Genomic DNA, 22745 nt, shown 5'->3' on the forward strand with positions numbered 1-22745 from the left:
CCTTTACTTTTCCAAGTTGCGGTGGCTAGGTGATCGGCTGGAGCTTCTAAACGGCGATGGAGACCCTGATTGGCATGTTGGGGAGCGTCCTCTCCAGCAGCTAGCTTGCAGCAATGGTGACCTAGGTCATTCTGCACCCACATCTTCTTGTTCATCTTCGTTGTCCCAGAGTTGGCGTCGGCTAAGATCGGTCTGCTGTCTTCTGGTGCAGGCAACATCAAATATCCGCCACCTTCCTCGACAATAGCACACTTCGTGTCCCGGTTGTCCGCAGTGGAAACATACTGGTTGGTTATCCTGGGACCTCCAGACGTCAGTCTTCCTTGGTGCCAAAACAGGTTCCTAATGCGGCATTGGAGGAACGTAACTTCACCTGGGTCTCAACTTTTTAAGCGTTTTAAAGGGAAATGAAGGATGAGAGATTGGGTTCAATGTCTGTTCCACTTCCTTCATTATGACCTCTTGAAGCGTCTCGGTTTTTTTGACCGAGCGAGGTGGCGCAGTGGTTAGCACACTGGACTCGTATTCGGGAGGACGACAGTTCAATCCCGTCTCCGGCCATCCTGATTTAGCTTTTCCGTGATTTCCCTAAATCGCTTCAGGCAAATGCCAGGATGGTTCCTTTGAAAGGGCACGGCCGATTTCCTTCCCCATCCTTCCCTCACCCGAGCTTGCGCTCCGTCTCTAATGACCTCGTTGTCGACAGGACGTTTAACACTAATCTCCTCCTCCTCCTCCTCCTCCTCCTCCTCCGTGTTTTTGCTCACCATGCAATCCAAATGCCTTCTGAATTCCCTCTCTCACTATCTGACGAAGAAACTCAGGAAATCAGTTTCTTCCTCCATCACAGGCATTGATACGACATTTGGAAGCCGTTCAAAATTCTTGCATGAAATTATTTTTTGATGCATTGACTCGATATACCGGCACGATTTTATGAAGTCGTCTGCTGTCGAAAGCTCCTTCAGGAGTAGGGCTTGATACATGTCCTCAGCAACACACTTCACGAGATGTGCAACCTTATCGTCCTCCTTCATTCTAGGATCCACTATTTTACACAGCTCCAAGACATCTTGAATGTATGATGCTCTCGTTTCTCCTGGACGCTGCGCCCTGCACTTTAATTTATCTTCAGCCTTACACTTCTGTCATTTTGTGTGGCCGAAATATTTGCGCAGTTCCGCCTGTAATTTTTCCCAGCTTGTGAACTTCTCCTTGTTGCTCTCATACCTTTGCTCGGCAGTGCCCTCCAAGTAGAAAAATACATTAGCCAAACACACGGTGTCATCCCATTTGTTAAATTTGGCTATACGCTCATATACCTTCGGCCACTTGTTTCGATCTTGGGCATTGTCACCAGAGAACCCGGAAGAATGTCTCATGTGGTGGCACACAGTTGCTGTATTCGTAACGTACTCTTCTTCTTCTGTCTCCAATAGATTGCGATTTGTTGAATGTGGCTCGAACTTGGGTTGCTCACCACATAAACAGCAGCCCTGTCGTAGCCTGATGGGACCCACTGTGTCCTCGATAATATGCAGTATCACATCACAAGTTCCAATACCCAGCATCTCCACCAGAATAGTGTCACATACAAGAAGGTGTAAGTAGATAAATGACGAATACTAACTTCACTTAACGAAGGTTTATTCGGCTCTTGCACATACAAGAGCGCGGAGTGAACTGCATCTGGCCAGAACACATACGGCATATATACAGCTACAGAACATTCCAGTACAATGGTTCTTGCCATTTGTGGATACTTCTAGAATATACTCAAACCAAATATAGAAATTAAAATTTTACATTTCAGGTGAGTTTTGAACTCATGACCGTCCACACAACAGTTTAGTATCATAACCACTACACTACAGTGACTGTGCTACTCAGCTTCTTCTGCGACAGTATGATGTGCCAGGAATGGTTGTTAATGAAGTCTCCTCAAAAACTTATCCCGTCCATGTCACAGCAAGTTGATGTTCATAATACAGATCACTGAGGTAATGCACACTATTTGGATGAATGTGACTAACTGTTTATCTATTGAGGTATATATGAACAAGTGTACGTGTGTGGGACCCTTTACCAAAAATATCAGACTGTTGAGGATGGCATTCACTTAAACATCATGATCCAAGAATCTGTCTTCTCACAGGTATACAAAAACTGCCAACAAGTGACAAGCAGGAGCTTTGCTGAAATGCTGCACAATCTCAGTGACACTAAGTGATGTAATGCAAAGACTCAGCAACATTTATTACGAAAGCAAAGCATTAAACACCTGTTCTGTCACCGTCCACGAGCTCCTGTTACATCAAAGTGGGTCATTATTACACACAGTCTAAGTATTCAAAACATGCATTCCAGTGCAGCAGATCCTCATAATTTCTCAAATCAGAAATTATTAAGCCCCTTTCTTCAAAGTAGTTATTATATTCTGCAGCCGTACCATGAGAGCTATCCAGAAATCAATCATTCAACTTCAATGGAGATTAGTGGGGTAATTTTTAGATCATTCTGAGAGATTATTTGCTAGTGGAAGCATTCATGATGAAGATTAAGCAGCTACCACAGTAAGACCTGACTCACTGCAGAGGGACTTCACACTCAAGCAGAGTAGGAAGTAACGATAAGGCAATAGATAGTGCGCAAATTTTTCTAGCTTGAAACGTCAAATGTGACTTTTCAACTACACACATCCATGTTGTCCCAGGATATTTTCAAATCCTGTTGATCCATCTTCCATTAAGTAATTGTCTCGGTCTTTTCTTATCTCTTTATATTCATCTGATAATTTTCTCACTCCATCAACCAAAGCCATTCACAAGACTGTTATGTTTTACTCACTTCCATATAATTGTCATTATCTTTCACTACAATTAGAATGTTATAAATACTGTGGGCAACACTGCTATCTTTTCCACCTGAACAGTGATTAGTAAATATTTGTGTTTTAATATTCCAATGTACCACTGATAATTATATTTAAATATAGTTATAAAAATGTGCTTTCATTCTTGATCTCATGTGGAGTTAAAGGCAACTGGGGCAGTGTTGAAATAAGCAGTTCTCATAATATGCAAAGATCAGCACATTCTTCAAACTGGGGAAACTATCAAGAATGCGGTTCCACAAGGGTCGGTCTTGGGTCCTTTGTTGTTCTTAATATATATTAATGACTTGCCATTCTATATTCATGAAGAGGCAAAGTTAGTTTACTGATGATACAAGTATAGTAATCACACCTGACAAATAAGAATTAACTGATGAAATTGTCAATAATGTCTTTCAGAAAATTACTAAGTGGTTCCTTGTAAACGGACTCTCACTGAATTTTGATAAGACACAGTACATACAGTTCCATACAGTAAATGTTATGATGGCATTAATAAATATAGACCTTAATCAGAAGCATATAGCTAAGGTAGAATATTCAAAATTTTTAGGTGTGTCCATTGATGAGAGATTAAATTGGAAGAAACGCATTGATGATCTGCTGAAACGTTTGAGTTCAGCTACTTATGCAATAAGGGTCATTGCAAATTTTGGTGATAAACATCTTAGTAAATTAGCTTACTACGCCTATTTTCACTCATTGCTTGCATATGGCATCATATTTTGCTTCAGTGTTTCTGTGAGTGCTGTAATCTGTCTAATCTTGTCTTTGCTATTTCTTCAGGTATGATATAAAGAAAGTTGTCTTGCATTCCTAGATTTATCACTTACAACTGGTTCTTGAGTGCATGGGTTTTCAGAGGGTAGTTTGCATATATCTTCAAAAACTTGCCAGTTCAGTTTTTTCAGCATATCTGCGATGCGCTCCCAATAGTCAAACAAACCTGTGATGATTTGTATACATTCCATATCCTCTTTTAGTACTACTAAGCGCATTTCAGCAATATTCAAGGATGGAATGCACAAGTGTTCTGTGAGCAGTCTCCTACACAGACTCACTGATTCTACAACAAATGGACATTACTGGATGGTAGTTCTGTGAATCCCTTCCACTATCCTTCCTGCAGACAGGTAAGCTTTTCTTTCAAGCACTGGGCACAGTTCTCTGTTCAAGGATTTTATAGTATATTATGTTTAAAATAGGGCCTAATTATCATACAACTATGTTGTTGTTGTTGTTGTTGTTGTGGTTTTCAGTTCAGAGACTGGTTTGATGGAGCTCTCCATGCTACTCTGTCCTGCGCAAGACTCTTCAACTCCGAGTACCTACTGCAATCTGCTAACTGTATTCATCTCCTGGTCTCCCTCTACCATTTTTACCCACCTATGCTTCCCTCCAGTACTAAACCGGTGATCCCTTGATGTCTCAGAATGTGTCCTATCAACCAATCCCTTCTTCTACTCAGGTTGTGCCACAAATTCCTTTTCTCCCCATTTCCATTCATTACCTCCTTATTAGTTACGTGATCTGCCCATCTAATTGTCAGCACACTTCTGTAGCACAACATTTCGAAAACTTATAATCTCTTCTTGTCTAAACTGTTTATTGTCCATATTTCACTACCATACATAGCTACACTCCAGACAAATACCCTCAGGAAAGACATCCTGATACTTAAATCTATACTTGATATTAACAAATTTCTCTTCTTCAGAAACGTTTTGCTTACCATTGCCAGTCTACATTTTATATGCTCACTACTTCAACCATCATCAGTAATTTTGCAGACAAAATACCTAAACTCATCTTCTACTTTCAGTGTCTCATTTCCTAATCTAATTCCCTCAGCATCACCTGATTTGACTACATTCCATTATCCTTGTTTTGCTTTCGTTGATGTTCATCTTATATCCTTTTAAAACACTGTCCATTCGTTCAACTGCTCTTCGAAGTCCTTTAATGTCTCTGACAGAACTACTATGTCATCGGCAAACCTCAAAGTTTTCATTTCTTCTCCCTGGATTTTAATTCCTATTCAAATTTTTCTTTTGTTTCCTTTACTGCTTGCTCAATAGACAGATTGAATAATGTCAGGGATACGCTAAAAATCTCTCACTCCCTTCCCAATCACAGCTTCCCTTTCACGCCTCTTGACTCTTTAGAACTGCCATCTGGTTTCTGTACAATCTTCCTTTAAGTCTACAAATGCTATAAACAAAGGTTTACCTTTCCTTAAACTATCATGTATGAGAAGTCAAAGGGTCAGTGGTGCTTCATGTGTTCCTAAATTTCTCTGGTATCCAAATTGATCTTCCCCGAGGTAAGCTTCTACCAGTCTTTCCATTATTCTGTACAAAATTCGTGTTAGTATTTTACAACCGTGATTTATTGAACTGATAGTTTAGTAATTTTCATACCTGCCAACACCTGCTTGTATAGACCTTGTATATTCTCCTTCCATCTTTCTGCTTTCCCTTCTTTGCTTAGGACTGGTTTTCCATCTGAGCTCTTGATATTCAGACACGTGGTTCTTTTTTCTACAAAGGTCTCTTTAATTTTCCTGTAGGCGGCATCTATCTTTCCCCTAGCAATATATGCTTCTAAATCCTTACATTTTTTCTTGTAGACATTCCTGCTTAGCCATTTTGCCCTTCCTGTCAATCTCATTTTTTAGACGTTTGTATTCCTTTTCACTTGCTTCATTTACTGCATTTTTATATTTTCTCCTTTCATCAATTAAATTCAATATATCTTGGGTCATCCAAGGATTTCTGTTATATGAGTACCACAAATTCCTTATTTTCCCAATTTGGTGATCTAAAACTTTTGGTCAGCAGTGCTGAGGATAGTTATGGTGTTGTGGAACCAATTTCCTCTAGGGCTGTTTAAATAATAATATGGAACCTCCCTGCCTGCTGTGTCTTTCAATTTCTATTCCCCTATACAATGATGAAGTCTCCTTCAACATATGAACACAGTTTGTTACAAATGAAGTCAAAAACTTTCCCAAAATGTATGACGCCTAAACAAAGTGGTAGTTCTTACTTCTGACTTGTTCTATAATTTCATTTACAATATGCAAATGATCCACTGTGCTATACCCAATTCTAAGGCCAACTTCTTACTTCACCTTATTAAAATCCAATATATATTTATGTTGTTGGTGACAATATTTTGCACATTACAAAGAGGAGGCAGAAAGTCTGTATTTTTTATGTCTTGTCTGTCCCATTACTTGTGAAGTTTTGAGCTATTGTCTTTCCCCACATACAGTCTGAAAAGCAAGAGACAGAGAATGGTAAAACTGAAGTTGTGAGAGCAGGTTGCAGAGGCAGCTCTTGGTTTATAGTAGACCAGGCAGTGAATCTGTTCCCAATGTGGTCACATCCTCAAGTGCCGGAGAGCCCTACCGATTTTTTTTTGTTCACTTCAATTATGTCTCAGAATACATATTCTCGGCAGTTCTATATGGCACCCACACGAAAATCATCAAAATACAACACAAAACCCAAAAGGAAATTTGCAATGAATCGGCTGAAGATTGGGACTCCTACAAGACATGGTTACACCACCATTTCCAGGTTTTTCGCACGGACAATGCAAGCTTGTGTAGGGCTTTCTTTCTTTCCTGGCTTTCGCCATGCATTTATTAGTTGTTGTGCCAACTTGCACCTTTACAAGAACCAGCCAGCTTATTTGATGAAATGTGCAAGCTTTTCTCAACCTATTACACGCATGTCACAGCAACACATGTAGAATTTTATCACTGTCAGAAACACATAAACCAGCTTTACAAAGCTTGGGCTGCAGAATTACATGGATTGACTAGTGTTGTAAATTTGCCACTAGTACCCATCACGAATCCTATGCTGATCAAATGGTGCGTGATATTATTTGTCTGGCCCTGGATAGGGAAGTCTGCGAAAAAATGCTTCAATGTGAGAATCCGATGGTTACAGATGTGCTCGATAAAGCATAGTCCTTTGAAGTGTCATAGACCACAGGCAATCAGATTGTTGCATGGGGAGAGGTATCAGAAGCTGCTCAGTCAATCACTGTTAGGCATGCTGCAAGTGTTCAGGACGACATTGCAGCAGTACAATCTTCGACTCAGCATTGCGCGGGGGCAGCATCAGTTACGGTCACAGCAGCAACAGGCTGCATCACAACAGTGGCATCCAGCAATTCTCAAAAGAAAAAAAAGTTTTCCAGATAATTTGGTATTTTTCCAGGGTCATACTGCACTTATCCCCAAACCAATTTTGATCAGTTTTATGGAAAAATCTACAAATGTTGTCAAAGTGTAAGAACACAATGTGGGCTGTTCATTCCCATCCACAATAACCATTATTCAGACCTGATTGATGCAATCACAATGCCCATTGAAGTCCCTAAGGATTTCCTTTACTAACAAAATCTTTAAAATATTTTGGAACTCACGGGCAATGGCATTAGCCTCAAGGCTACCATAGCAGTTTAAGGTAGTGAGATACAGGGGGTGGATAAAAATATGGAAATACCAAGAAAATAACATACCACCACACATGTTTCTCATGTTGTTTCCATATTTTTGTTTAACCACTGTATATCAATACTATGCCTAACCATCTCTTCATAAGGTCAGTAACGATTCTCTCTTCTGGGTCTTAACAATATGCCTTTTGTAAAGAGATATGCAAAGGATGATTTATCCAGAATTTTGTTTACCATGCTCTTCAAAAATGTAAGGCGTTCATTCTGCCAAGCTATCTTTCTCTGACACGTTACATTGACCACGAGCTTTGTCGGTTCTGTAAATGGTGTCCAATTTCCGAATACACAACAACTTCTGGTTTGACATACTTTCTCATTAATTTTCTGACCACAGACTAGAGCGAAGTATTGACCACGAGCTTTGTCGGTTCTGTAAATGGTGTCCAATTTCCGAATACACAACAACTTCTGGTTTGACATACTTTCTCATTAATTTTCTGACCACAGACTAGAGCGAAGTATAGAGAAAATAAGATGAGGGGCATCTGACCAATTAGTAAAATGCTTCAACTTGAGCAGTCTCAGACTCAAAAAATGGGAGATGAGCTCTCAGCATCTTGTCCAAAGACTCGCGTACTACTCGTCAGTTACGAGCTTATGACTCTTAGGAATTCCAATAACGAGCTTGGCTTTCAGTTTTACCTCCTAGTGTTCCTTCATTATGCTTTCTACTTCCCTCTCATACTTTTCAACGACCGTCAATATTTGCTGATCCGTGACTGTCACCATTTTGTTTTCCACCTACTGAATGGTGCAAAACTTCTGCAGGAAAACACGGTTGCCTGTAATATAGGTGATTACAACTCGGCTAGAGGGAACAAATTTAAACAGATTATATAAATTTCTCAGAAATAAACAAAGTTCCAATCAGCACTAGTACAAACTGTCTTAAAGACACAACACACTGTATGTAAGACACATGTGCCAAAGTCTAAAAGCACAAGATCTTCTGGATTACCCTTTTTTCAGTTAGCTCACAAATGCCTTATTAACATTAGGGCCATTCATGGACACATGAACAACTTGCCTTTTCAAATTAACCTTAAATTGTGAGATGCTCTTGCCCCAAATCATTCAACTAAATCTTTCGGAGCACTTTTTCTCAAAAGAGATTGAAGTAAGATATCAGTTAAAAACATGGCCCAACCCACTACACTCTTTCAAATTCTAAAGGTGGCAGGGGTAAAATACAGGGAGCGAAAGGCTATTTACAATTTGTACAGAAACCAGATGGCAGTTATAAGAGTCGAGGAACATGAAAGGGAAGCAGTTGTTCGGAAGGGAGTAAGACAGGGTTGTAGCCTCTCCCCGATGTTATTCAATCTGTATATTGAGCAAGCAGTAAAGGAAACAAAAGAAAAATTCGGAGTAGGTATTAAAATCCATGGAGAAGAAATAAAAACTTTGAGGTTCGCCGATGACATTGTAATTCTGTCAGAGACAGCAAAGGACCTGGAAGAGCAGCTGAATGGAACGGAGAGTGTCTTGAAAGAAGGACATAAGATGAACATCAAGAAAAGCAAAACGAGGATAATGGAATGTAGTCGAATTAAGTCGGGAGATCCTGAGGGTATTAGATTAGGAAATGAGACACTTAAAGTAGTAAAGGAGTTTTGCTATTTGGGGAGCAAAATAACTCATGATGGTCGAAGTAGAGAGGATATAAAATGTAGGCTGGCAATGGCAAGGAAAGCGTTTCTGAAGAAGAGAAATTTGTTAACATCCAGTATTGATTTAAGTGTCAGGAAGTCATTTCTGAAAGTATTTGTATGGAGTGTAGCCATGTATGGAAGTGAAACATGGACGATAAATAGTTTGGACAAGAAGAGAATAGAAGCTTTCGAAATGTGGTGCTACAGAAGAATGCTGAAGATTAGATGGGTAGATCTTATAACCAATGAGGAGGTAGTGAATAGGGTTGGGGAGAAGAGAAGTTTGTGGCACAGCTTGACCAGAAGAACAGATCAGTTGGTAGAACATGTTCTGAGGCATCAAGGGATCACCAATTTAGTATTGGAGGGCAGTGTGGAGGGTAAAAATCGTAGAGGGAGACCAAGAGATGAATACACTAAGCAGATTCGGAAGGATGTAGGTTGCAGTAGGTACTGGGAGATGAAGAAGCTTGCACAGGATAGAGTAGCATGGAGAGCTGCATCAAACCAGTCTCAGGACTGAAGACCACAACAACAACAACAGCTCACTATACCAGAAATGTACAAACAGATCAATCTGCTGGTTTTGGCTAACCTTACTCAAACTCTAATCAAAGCCTATATCAGCCTGTCACAGCATCAGTATCCTGTATTTGCTGAGCGAAAAACCAGGTCCCAGTCCAAAAACTAAGAGCAATTGAACAAGGTTCCAACCAGCAGTAGTACAATCTGTTCTCAAGGCCCATGCACTTTAGAAGCTGCACCTTGCCCCCAGGTCACTGTCTGGGAACATATCCAGTAAGAGATTCATAAGGCTGTCAGTGGAGACGATTGGTGCCTCACAACAGCCAACAGCTATCTCTACAGTCATCACGGCACCACTCTGCGTCTAATCTAGCCTCATCAGCCATTGTTCAGATGTTCTCGCAGTAGGTGCTTGATGCTGTCTCAGAGTAGGACCTGGTTGCTGGGACACATCACAACTGCATGACACACTCCCTGCCTGTGTCACAGCAGACAAAAAATGCACAGAGACTACATTAAAAATACTATTCTTCCTCCCCAAAAATGTTAATTTTGTTTTCCAGTGCACTCATCAGTCAGGGCCTCTGTCAGGATTGTCCTTTCCATCTGCACAGTTGACAATCAGCTAAGGATGTCCAGCAGAAGCATGTGGCTGATGCAGTAACATTGGAACCATGGCTCTTTGTGGTGATTAGCACAGATATAGGCATTGTGGTATTCCTAGGAGCCTCGAGTCCAGCATGCTTCTTTCCCCTTGCGGAACTGTACAAGGCCTACTTGCCCACATTGCTGAGGGAGAAGTTTGCTTTGCAGAGCAGTCATTGAACACTGAATTTTTCAACTTAGCGAGCTTTCAGAGTGGTTAGCAAAGTGAAGTTGCATTCAGTAGGAAGACATACCTCCTTCCTGCCCCAGTTTGTTGAGTGAGTTTTGACTTAGCATATGCAATAGACATTATCACATCGAAACAAATAACGAGATGCGTTCATGAGTTCACAAGATGATATGTCATTGAAAAATCACATGACCCGCACTTCTTTCTTTCATATGAGCAATCTCCACCCTACTCCTTGCCTATGTCCCTCCTTGCCTGTGTGCAAAGGAAGGCAACAAAATCTTCATTGCATGTATGTAGTCAAAAGTAGTTTACATCAACGAAGACCCACAGTCCACAGAAACATTAGCCAGCAAGAATAGGAATTACACAAAGAGTTCCCTTACTGTCCCAGATCCTTATCCTACAGTCCCCTCACACTCCGGCAACCTGTGTTGCTCTGTTCTCATTGTAGGAGTTATCTCAATGTTACCACAACCAACCATTGCACGCCAATTCCCTATGTTTGCTTGTTAGTTTTTTGACGACACTATTTTATGCCTATCGCTCTATATTATAATCAATCTCATTCATACAACAGCAATTAGATCAATAACTGTTGGCATGCTGCAGTAGTACGTTTTTGGTATACATCCAAAATAAAATGTACTGTATGCAAATCTATCACGTCCTAATGTCCCTGATTCAAAATACATGGTTTTGAATAGGCTACAAACTCTCCTAAAAGGAAACATTTTTGTCATCACATCGTGCTACTAAGCAAAGCAGTACATGCACTTGAACTGATGTACACTGAAGCACCAAAGAAATTGGTATAGGCATGTGTATTCTAATACAGAGATATGTAAACTAGCAGAATACGGCACTGCGGTCAGCAATGCCTTTATAAGACAACAAGTGTCTGGGGCAGTTGTTAGACGGTTACTGCTGCTACAATGGCAGGTTATCAAGATTTAAGCAAATCTGAATGTGGTGTTGCAGTCAGCACATGAGCGATGGGCCACAGCATCACCAAGATAGCGATGAAGTGGGGATTTTCCCATATGGCCATTTCATGAGTGTACCATGAATATCAGAAATCTGGTAAAACATCAAATATCCGACACCGCTGCGGCTGGAAAAAGATTCGGCAGAAACGGGACCAATGACAACTGAAGAAATACAGAGTCAGAGACAGGCACAACAAAAAGACTGTCACAAAAAGGCTTTCGGCCAACAAGGCCTTCGTCAAAAATACAGACATATACACACACTCACACAAACGCAATTCACACACACATAACTGCAGTCTCTGGCAGCTGAAGCCACACTGTGAGCAACAGCAGCAGCACTTCACTGCCCCCACTCCTGTCCCACTATTCCTCCCTCTCCCTGCTCTGGCCTTCTCCTTACTCCCACCCAGCTGCCACTCCCATCATGCGCTGCTGTTGCTGCATGCAGTGTGGTTTCAGCTTCCAGAGACTGCAGTCATGTGTGTATGTGTGTGTGTGTGTGTGTGTGTGTGTGTGTGTGTGTGTGTGTATTTTTGACAATGGTCTTGTTGGCTGAAAGCTTATTTGTCTACATCTACATCAACAATGATTACTCTGCTATTCACTATTAAATGCCTGGGAGAGGGTTCAATGAACGACCTTCCAGCTGTCTCTCTACCGTTCCACACTCAAACAGCGCACGCGAAAAACGAGCACTTAAATTTTTCTGCCCTGATTTCCTCTTATTTTATCGTGATGATCATTTCTCCCTATGTAGGTGGGTGCCAACAGAATGTATTCGCAATCGGAGGAGAAAGCTAGTGATTAAAATTTCATGAGATGATCTCGTCACAACGAAAAACACCTGTTTTAATGATTGCAACTCCAATTCACTTATCATGTCTGTGGCACTATCTCCCCTGTTTCGCAGTAATACAAAACGAGCCGCACTTCTTTGAACTTTTTCGATGTCATCTGTCAGTCCGACCTGATGCGGATCCCAACCACACAGCAATACTTCAGAATGGGGCGGACAAGTGTAGTGTAAGTAATCTCTTTGGTAGATCTGTTGCACCTTCTAAATGTTCTACCAATGAACCGAAGTCCTTCATTTGCTCTACCCACAATATTATCTATGTGATCATCCCAAATTAAGTTATTTGTAATTGTAATCCCTAAGTATTTAGTAGAATTTACAGCCTTAAGATTTGTGTGACTTATAGCGTAATCGAAATTTGGCAGATTTCTTTTAGTACTCATGTGAAAAACTTCACACTTTTCTTTATTCAAGGTCAATTGCCACTTTTCGCACCACACAGACATCTTATCTAAATCATTTTGCAATTCGTTTTGGTCATCTGATGACTTTACAAGACGGTAAATGACAACATCATCTGCAAATAATCTAAGAGGGCTACTCAGATTGTCTCCTACGTTGTTAATATATATCAGGAACAATAGAAGGCCTATAACACTTCCTTGGGGGAACGCCAGATATTACTTCTGTTTTACTCAATGATTTTCTGCCTATTACTACAAATTGTGACCTTTCTGACAGGAAATCACAAATACAGTTGTACAACTGAGGCCATATTCCATAGGCACACAGTTTGGTTAGAAGACGCTTGTGAGGAACAGTGTCGAAAGCCTTCTGGAAATCTAAAAATATGGAATCAATTTGACATCCCCTGTCGATAGCACTAATTTCTTCAAGAGTATAAAGAGCTAGTTGTGTTCTGCAAGAACGATATTTCCTGAGTCCTGACTACGTGTCAATAAATCGTTTTCTTCGAGGTACTTCATAATGTTCGAATACAGTATATTTTCCAAAACGCTACTGCAAAACGACATTATTGATATGGGCCTGTAATTCAGCGGATTACTCCTATTTTCCTTGTAGGGTATTGGTGTGACCTGAGAAATTTTCCAGTCTTTAGGTACGGAACTTTCTGTGAGCGAGCAGTTGTATATAATTGCTAAATATGGAGCTATTGCATCAGCATACTCTGAAAGGAACCTGACTGGTATACAATCTGGACCGGAAGCCTTGCGTTTATTAAGTGATTTAAGCTGCTTTGCTACACCAAGAATATCTACTTCTACATTTCTCATCTTTGCAGTTGTTCTTGATTGGAATTTAGGAATATTTACTTTGTCTTCTTTGGTGAAGGAGTTTCGGAAAACCGTGTTTAATAACTCTGATTTAGTGGCACTGTCATCAGTGACTTCACCATTGTTATCACACAGTGAAGATATTGATCGCGTATTGCCACTGGTGTGCTTTATATATGATCAGAATCTCTTTGGGTTTTCTGCCAGATTCCGAGACAGAGTTTCAATGTGGAAATTATTAAAAGCATCTCGCATTGAAGTATGTGTTATATTTCGAACTTCTGCAAAACTTTGCCAGTGTTGGGGATTTTGCATTCTTTTAAATTCGGCGTGCTTTTTTTTTTTTTTTTCATTGCTTCTGCAACAGCGATCTGACACGTTTTGTTTACCATGGGGGATCAGTACCACCACTTATTAATTTATGTGGTATATATCTCTCAATTGCTGTCGATATTATCTCTTTGAAGTCATTCCACATCTTTTCTACGCTTACATGATCAGATTAGAAGGAATGGAGACTGTCTCGTAAAAAGGTCTTACGAGATTTTTATCAGCTTTTTTTCAAATAGATGTAATTTGCATCTGGTTGTGAGTGTTACGGTATTCAGCCTAGCAGCAACTGCCTTGTGATCGCTAATCCCTGTATTTGTCATGATACGATTTGTGACAGTCTTTTTGTTGTGCCTATCTGCGACTCAGCATCTCCTCTATATGATGAGTAGCAACTTTCCTTTTCATAATATTATTATATTACATCCTTGATTTTCCATTGTTTGACAACTGAAGAGAATCGTTCAATGTGATGGAAGTGAAACCCTCCAACAAATTGCAGCATATTTCAATACTGGGCCATCAACAAGTGTCAGCATGCGAATCATTCAATGAAACATCATCGATATGGGCTTTTGGTGCCAAAGGCCCACTCATGTATCCTTAATTACTGCATGACACAAAGCTTTACACATCACCTGGGCCCGTCAACACTGTCATTGGACTGTTGATAGCTGGAAACAAGTTGTCTGGTCAAACGAGTCTCGTTTCACATTGTATCGAGTGGATGGGCGTGTACAGGTGTAGAGAATCATGAATCCGTGGACCCTGCATGTCAGCATGGTATTGTTCATGCTCGTGGAGGCTATGTAATGATGTGGGACATGTGCAGTTGGAGTGATATGGGACTTCTGATACGTCTAGATAGGACTGACAGGTGACACGTACATAAGCATCCAGTCTGATCACTTGCATCCACTCACGTCCATTGTGCATTCTGACAGACTTGGGAAATTCCTGCCGGATTATGCGACACCCCACGTGTCCAGAATTGCTACAGAGTGGCTCCAGGAACACTCTTCTGAATTGAAACATTTCCGCTGGCCACCAAGCTTTCCAGACGTGAACATTATTGAGCAAATCTGGGATACTTTGCAACATGCTGTCCAGAAGAGATCTCCACCCCCTTGCACTCTTATGGACTTATGGGCAGCCCTGCTGGATTCATGGTGTCAGTTCCCTCCAGCACTACTTCAGACATTAGTCGAGTCCATACCACATCCTCTTGTGGCACTTCTGCAAGCTCACAGAGCCCTAGTCGATATTAGGCAGGTATACAAGTTTCTTTGGCTCTTCGGTGTAAATGTAAACCACACCAAACACTCTTCAGAGCTCCCCACTGCTCAAATTATGTCACAAACGCACAAAATCACAGTACAACAACAAAGCACGGAAACAAAGCCAGGCTGAAGCAACAGGCATGCAAGCCATTTCTGTATCGACAAAAAACCTCCGTACAGCTCAGCTCAGCAGAGCTTGGCTCAGCTGGCCATGGCCAGGCCAGTCGTTGCATTGGACTGAGTAAGGGGACAGGGTAGGGGATGCCAAAACAGCAGCAGTGGGCAGTTGCAAGGCACCGAACTGAGGTTGCTGAGTGAGTGTGGCACTGCATAAAGTCAAGTAGAAGGCAAGCAAATGCCTCTGCCCAAAAGCAAATCAGATGTCATGCCTCTCCCAGCATTTTTACGCAAGTTGCAAAAATTCATCATGTTTCCAGTTTTCCAGGACGCTGTGTTGGCGACTGAAATTAAGAAACATTTTGTGCCTTTATTTCATTCAACCATTCTTGAAACTGTGACACTTATATATCGCATTCTTGTGCACTGTACCAAGTCATTTACAAACTTGGAATGTATTTACTACAGGGGATAGAATTCACACTGCCAGAAACAAAAGAGTTTCTTAAACACTATCAACGTATCAAACATCAATTAACAATGTATCAAAGCATAATAGAAAGGTACAGAGATGGGGATACAACAGATAAGGCTCTTCCACTCAGTTAATTTACCTTTGTTGTAAGCATCAGAGTGTTAAATTCATATGGGGATCAGAGAATGGGGGTGTAATTTATGATCACCACAAACAACTGAAAACGTAAGTTTCATTGGTTTTGTTGACTTATTAACAGCATAATTTTTAAGGAAATACTGATGTGTATGTAGGTTCCAGAACCTGAAAATATTACATATGTCACTCATTGTGGAAAGTCACAACTACTGTTCACCTCAATTTTAGAATTAAACAACTGTAGACTCTGGTATAAGAATTCACTAATACCTAAATCCCTGTACAAAGTATTTCGTAAATGCTTTCTGACAAAAGAGTAATGGATTATTGAGAAATGCATCTTTTGGGGTGACTACACCTCAGAGCCTCTTAGGTGGGCTATGCCTGTTGGGCTGTGAGTTGTGTCTGGAACACTCAGTCACAATAAGCATTGCCCATGAAAGGCATGTTATGTCAGTATTTTCATTATTAACTACATCTCTTACTTACATATTTCTTTTGCTAAACAACATTAAAAGTACTCTTTGAATGCAGGTACAATTTTCTCTCCATTGTTAGGCATTGTGGCAACTATCACATTAGCTGATGAAATGAGATGTCTACCCAATTTAAGTTCCTGTGCTGTCTTCTGTGTGTGTGTGTGTGTGTGTGTGTGTGTGTGTGTGTCAACACTCCTGTTATTCAGTGAGTGGTCTTATTTACTCCTAAATCATTTACACGAACACAATTTTCATATAAAAAGGGTCAAAACACCAGTAACTAAAATAGTTACTAAATTCACAGTCAGGATCCCAACTTTAGCATCACAAAAGATTGACTAATTCATAGAGAACATTTACTATTATTTATTAAGCAATTAATTCTATCCATAATCACCAAACAATGGCTACTTAGATCTTACTCTACGCAAAAACTAATAACAATTAGCAATTGACTATGATGCTACAGGGAGATATGAAACAGACCTACTATACATATTTGAAAGAAAAAGATGGAAACATACCCCTTAATCACACTTACTGTGCACAAAATTATTACTTAAACCATGTAAAAATTATACCATTCCATTGTGGCAGGGTGGTACAACAACCAGTTCAAATGTATTTCGTAACAAAGACTGTTTTGCTCTGAAATACTTAAACAATGCGGAGTACAGGTTGGTAAAAAACAACAAAGCAAATAAATGCCCAAGATAAAATGGTGGTTTCCATTTTTCTGACAGCATCCAATATTCAGAATACTATACACAATGTTTCTGACAAGCAAATACAAAGATTTGGCAGTAATGAATGTCAGTTCCCTAGAATCACTATGGTCCTGGATGTAAATGTAAGTGTCTGAATAGCATGAACATCACAATGAGTATTATAAAATGACAGATGCAAAGCAATGGAAACCCCATTGTCACAGGATTTTGCAAAGTTCTTCGTGAGGCTTTCTGAAGAACATGCTTTCAAGTGCCGCCCCCCCCCCCCCCTCCACTTCATCTACTAAAGTTCCAATGATACATTAGTCATACATTCTTGATACGGTTTCACAGTGAAACAGTACTGGAGCAGTTTGTGGATCAAATGAATAGTATTCACCCCACTGCTATATTTACTGCCATTATAGAGAGGGACAGCAAGATGTCTTCTGTGCATATGCTAAGTAAGCAGAACGTAGATGTAATGTGGGAATGACAGCCAGAAAAGTGGGGTATGTGTTGCATATCAAGACCAGTGTCACAGGATGTCTCCAAGATCCGGGATTTATTACACTTCACTAGAGAGACTGTAAGTTTTCGAGTGGCTGATGTGTGTGGTGTCCACTGTGAATGTAGCAGCATTTACATTAAGACAAATAAGTTACATAATTGAGAGCTGTCCTGAACACATGCTCTAGATAAAACAAAAGGCAGCCGGGAAATTTGAACTGGGTTGAACGTTATCTAGAAGGCTACTGCCCTATCCATCATCATACTTATATTCAATTATAAGAGAGGTACCCATAATTAGAGTGAACTGAATTTTTTTATGAAATCCAAGGTATACACTTAGCAGGACATGATGACACGGAGCTGGACACCAAATAAAACAAAAACAGATGCTTGATGTTTAAAGGGAGGTGGGATTAGCAATTTCAAACGTAGAGCCTGCCCTTCACACCATGTGACATCACTAGATCTGGTGGAGGACTGGAGCTACCAGAAGCTGTTTAATTTGCATTACTGTGCGTGACACACTTCAATTTGCAAAGAAACAAATGAAGCTGTGTATCAAAGACTATTAAGACTTTCAAGGTCCCAAACAAGACTATTATATGGGCTAAAAATGTCTATGACAGTGCACATATCAAGTAGCATAAATGGCTTTGCAATCAAGAATCATCAGTGAAAAACCAGGAGTGAGAAGAGTCTTTACTATTACCTACATTGTTTCTGATGATAATTACATTTTATAACAAAAATATTTTCATTAGCCAATGATTCTGTCTTGAAAATATTGGTTATGTTGATTATCTCCACCTGCTCATCCACAGTTTGTGAGAAACGCCAGAGAAACCAGAATGCATAGAACAACAAGTTATACCTGAAAGCTTCATGTTTCATACACAACAAAACAACAACAGAGAACTAGTAGGCATGGGCACCATCACACTGTTGAGACTTGTCTTGAAATTTACAACATTTCTGCTTTACTCCCATTTTAATTTTCAATAACAGTTTGATACAATGGGTTTTACAGGTACACTAATCTCTGAGGCATCACTATGTTATCAATGCACTTGTTCAGTACACATTACTTTCAAATACACTGCTGCTGCAGGGCGTACCAATTATGGTGGGTGATGTACAGTTGTTCACCATGTATAAAAAATGCATTACACACTTAAATTGGTCCAATGAAGGACCAGCAATAGGCCATTACTCACATCTCTACCAGGAGATAAAGCTCATACTTTATGGAATGAGCTATTATTCTTCACCTTTATCCCCCTGCTGATGAAGGAGGTATACTATCCTGGATTTTATAATTCATTGGTTTTCTATGTCAAATGTAATAATCAATTCTCAGAATTGACTGAACACTAAGAGACCAACAAATAGCTGAATGGTCAAATTTTCTATTGAGTTGAATGGAGTGTGACATTCTAATAATACAATTAATTGTTCAGTAATTTAACTTCCATAAGAAAGAGAACTGTTCATTACCTTTTGTGGTAATCAATTCTATAACACAGTGGAGCCAAAGTACGAAGGGAAGACAAACATGAGTGTTCCATTTTATCAATTGGACAAATAACAATATACAAGTCTGAGTTGTGTGTGCTAGTTTTTGTGTTGCAGTGTTCTTACCAGACAGCTTTTGGATCAACAGAGGTTAGTGCTTCAAAAGTAGCAGCACTGACAGCAGAAAGATAGTCCAAGTCTCCGGAATTAGGCTCCATCTCATTGAAAGTATCACAATTGTAAATGTGATCAGTTCCATACTGGGCAATTAGCTGAAAATTTTACAAAACAGTACACTGGCTTTATTACATTAGACAAACACAGGAAAATTGATTAATTTTAATATTTCTAAAACTCACCTCTGAGATAAACATTCTTCCAACTGTTTGGTATAAAGTGTCAGTAGGGTCCAACAGGTATGGACTACAAAGCAAGAGAAACAAATATGAATTTAGTAAATGTACATCATGATGTACAGTTGTTTACCGGAACTAAGAACAACAAATAAAGGATATACATTTTACCACAGCTGCTCTACATTTGCTTCAGTTTGGTGTTCAATTCTAGCACTACATACAAATCACTGTATTTAATATAAACTGCAAGATAATGACAATCAAAAGCCAGTCTATCACAATACATTACATTTAATCAAAACTGATCAAATCTGAGGAAATTAACAATTAGTTTATTAAATACATGTTGTTCTTGCATTCCACTGTAATGCCAATCTTTGCTGTGCAGCCTCACAGTAAACAGTATGCAGAAATGTTTTGTGCCAAGGAAGAAATGAATGAATGTGTGGGCTCAACTGGTCCCCAATTTTGAAGCTGATGGCCACCAGCTGAACATGTACGGTAGGTACACAAATATGAAGCACTAGTCTCATTTAATTTGTGTCAGACCACATGTACAACACTTACTAATGGAGCATGAAACACAAATCTAGTACCGGTAAACTGTTTTTGTACTGTAAGCAGTCTCACTTCTTATACAGGGTGTTACAAAAAGGTACGGCCAAACTTCCAGGAAACATTCCTCACACACAAATAAAGAAAAGATGTTATGTGGACATGTGTCTGGAAACACTTAATTTCCATGTTAGAGGTCATTTTAGTTTCGTCAGTATGTACTGTACTTCCTCAATTCATGCCAGTTGGCCAGTGCCAGTGCAGGTAGTGTTGACTTCAGTGCTTGTGTTGACATGCGACTCATTGCTCTACAGTACTAGCATCAAGCACATCAGTACGTAGCATCAACATGTTTATTGTTCATCATGAACGTGATTTTGCAGTCAGTGCAGTGTTTACAAATGCGGAGTTGGCAGATGCCCATTTGAAATATGGATTAGCACGGGGCAATAGCCGTGGCGCGGTACTTTTGTATCGAGACAGATTTCCAGAACGAAGGTGTCCCGACAGGAAGACGTTCGAAGCAATTGATCGGCGTCTTAAGGAGCACGTAACATTCCAGCCTATGACTCCCGACTGGGGAAGACCTAGAACGACGAGGACACCTGCAATGGACGAGGCAAGTCTTCGTGCAGTTGACGATAACCCTAATGTCAGCATCAGAGAAGTTGCTGCTGTACAAGGTAACATTGACCACGACACTGTATGGAGAGTGCTACGGGAGAACTAGTTGTTTCCGTACCATGTACAGCGTGTGCAGGCACTATCAGCAGCAGATTGGCCTCCACGGGTACACTTCTGCGAATGGTTCATCCAACAATGTGTAAATCCTCATTTCAGTGCAAATGTTCTCTTTACGGATGAGGCTTCATTCCAACGTGATTAAATTGTAAATTTTCACAATCAACATGTGTGGGCTGACGAGAATCTGCACGCAATTGTGCAATCGCATCATCAACACAGATTTTCTGTGAACATTTGGGCAGGCATTGTTGGTGATGTCTTGATTGGGCCCCATGTTCTTCCACCTACGCTCAATGGAGCACGTTATCATAATTTCATACGGGATACTCTACCTGTGCTGCTAGAACGTGTGCCTTTACAAGTATGACACAACATGTGGTTCATGCACGATGGAGCTCCTGCACATTTCAGTCGAAGTGTTCGTACGCTTCTCAACAACAGATTCGGTGACCAATGGATTGGTAGAGGCGGACCAATTCCATGGCCTCTACGCTCACCTGTCCTCAACCCTCTTGACTTTCATTTATGGGGGCATTTGAAAACTCTTGTCTATGCAACCCCAGTACCAAATGTAGAGACTCTTCGTGCTCGTATTGTGGACGGCTGTGATACAATACGCCATCCTCCAGGGCTGCATCAGCGCATCAAGGATTCCATGCGACAGACGGTGGATGCATGTATCCTCGCTAACAGAGGACATTTTGAACATTTCCTATAACAAAGTGTTTGAAGTCACGCTGGTACGTTCTGTTGCTGTGTGTTTCCATTCCATGATTAATGTGATTTGAAGAGAAGTAAAAAAAATGAGCTCTAACATGGAAAGTAAGCGTTTCCAGACACATGTCCACATAACATATTTTCTTTCTTTGTGTGTGAGGAATGTTTCCTGAAAGTTTGGCCATACCTTTTTGTAACACCCTGTATATTGTGGTAACACTCATTTATTTAATGTTGTGAAGAACACAATTAAAACCTTCCAGAACACACTAGGAAATGGGATTCCATTCCATTCTCCTTATACCACAATGACATAAACCATGACTTACAAACAAAACAGCCCAACAAAACAGATTTTCATGGACCTTCAGCATGCCTAAGGTGAAACAGGATCACAATTTTTTTCTTTATTGAAAGAAATGGTTGGAATTCCATCATACATTGCATTAAGAAGTATACTTAATTAATTAGGTGATGACTAGTTTTGGTCATTGTGTCTATTCTCAAACCACCCTATAAAAACTAAGTTACAGCAGACATTATAATAACTATACCGATGAAACATGAATACTGGTGGTAGTTCCAGTTTTAATAGTTTACATGAAAGGTTACATACCTTATTCATAAGTACAATCCAGCTGGGAATGCAGATAGTTTAACATGCAATAGGCAAGTTTACAGTGAACAGCATGAAGACAACTGACACTACCAGGCATGGCATTATATTTCACACATTTCATTATTAGTTTAATGGATTTTGGGTCAATCACAGCTAATCGGTGGTTAAAGTTTATTTTATTTTGTCATTGTCTAACTCATAATGTTAACATTACAGTATCATAACTTTTGGATTAGACAATAAATATTTCCTCCTATGCCCACAATGCTACCAGTGGCCTCTGACACTATCACCTGGTAAGAGCTGGTGTCTTCCAGCATCAGTTCATTTGGTGCCGTTCACTGCAAACTTGCCAGCTGTATGTTATACTACCTGCATTGCCATTTGGACTATCTGTTATGGCTGTTCCAAACATACATACCTGACCTTATTTCAGTTAGTTACGAAGACCGTAAACCTCTAATGTAACCTACTGTAACTGGAACTACTGCCAATATTCATGCCTTATTGTTATACCGTGTTTACTGGATAAGACAAGTTTTTCCCCCCAATTCGTTATTCGAAAAATACAGTCATCTTATATTTGCAGATTAAACTATTGATGCTGAGGTCAACCTTTTTACTTGTTTAATAGATTAATATTACAGATGAAGCTTTGGCTGGTGAGTGTTTGTACAAA

At 40.0% G+C, this 22745-nt stretch overlaps 1 protein-coding gene across 5 annotated transcripts in view; it reads right to left on the bottom strand.

The window, feature by feature from the left end:
* Nucleotides 1-22745, bottom strand: part of LOC126484333 (alpha-N-acetylglucosaminidase) — a 372796-nt gene that overhangs the window by 286919 nt on the left and 63132 nt on the right. For all 5 annotated transcript variants that reach the window (XM_050107785.1, XM_050107782.1, XM_050107780.1 and 2 more), the window contains exons 7-8: nucleotides 19435-19498; nucleotides 19202-19347 (exon numbers count right to left, since the gene is read on the bottom strand). In XM_050107785.1, the coding sequence (XP_049963742.1) occupies nucleotides 19202-19347; nucleotides 19435-19498 (210 nt within the window). The remainder of the gene's footprint in view (nucleotides 1-19201; nucleotides 19348-19434; nucleotides 19499-22745) is intronic.

This window comes from Schistocerca serialis, chromosome 6, assembly GCF_023864345.2.
Source record: "Schistocerca serialis cubense isolate TAMUIC-IGC-003099 chromosome 6, iqSchSeri2.2, whole genome shotgun sequence".
Lineage (NCBI taxonomy): Eukaryota > Metazoa > Arthropoda > Insecta > Orthoptera > Acrididae > Schistocerca > Schistocerca serialis.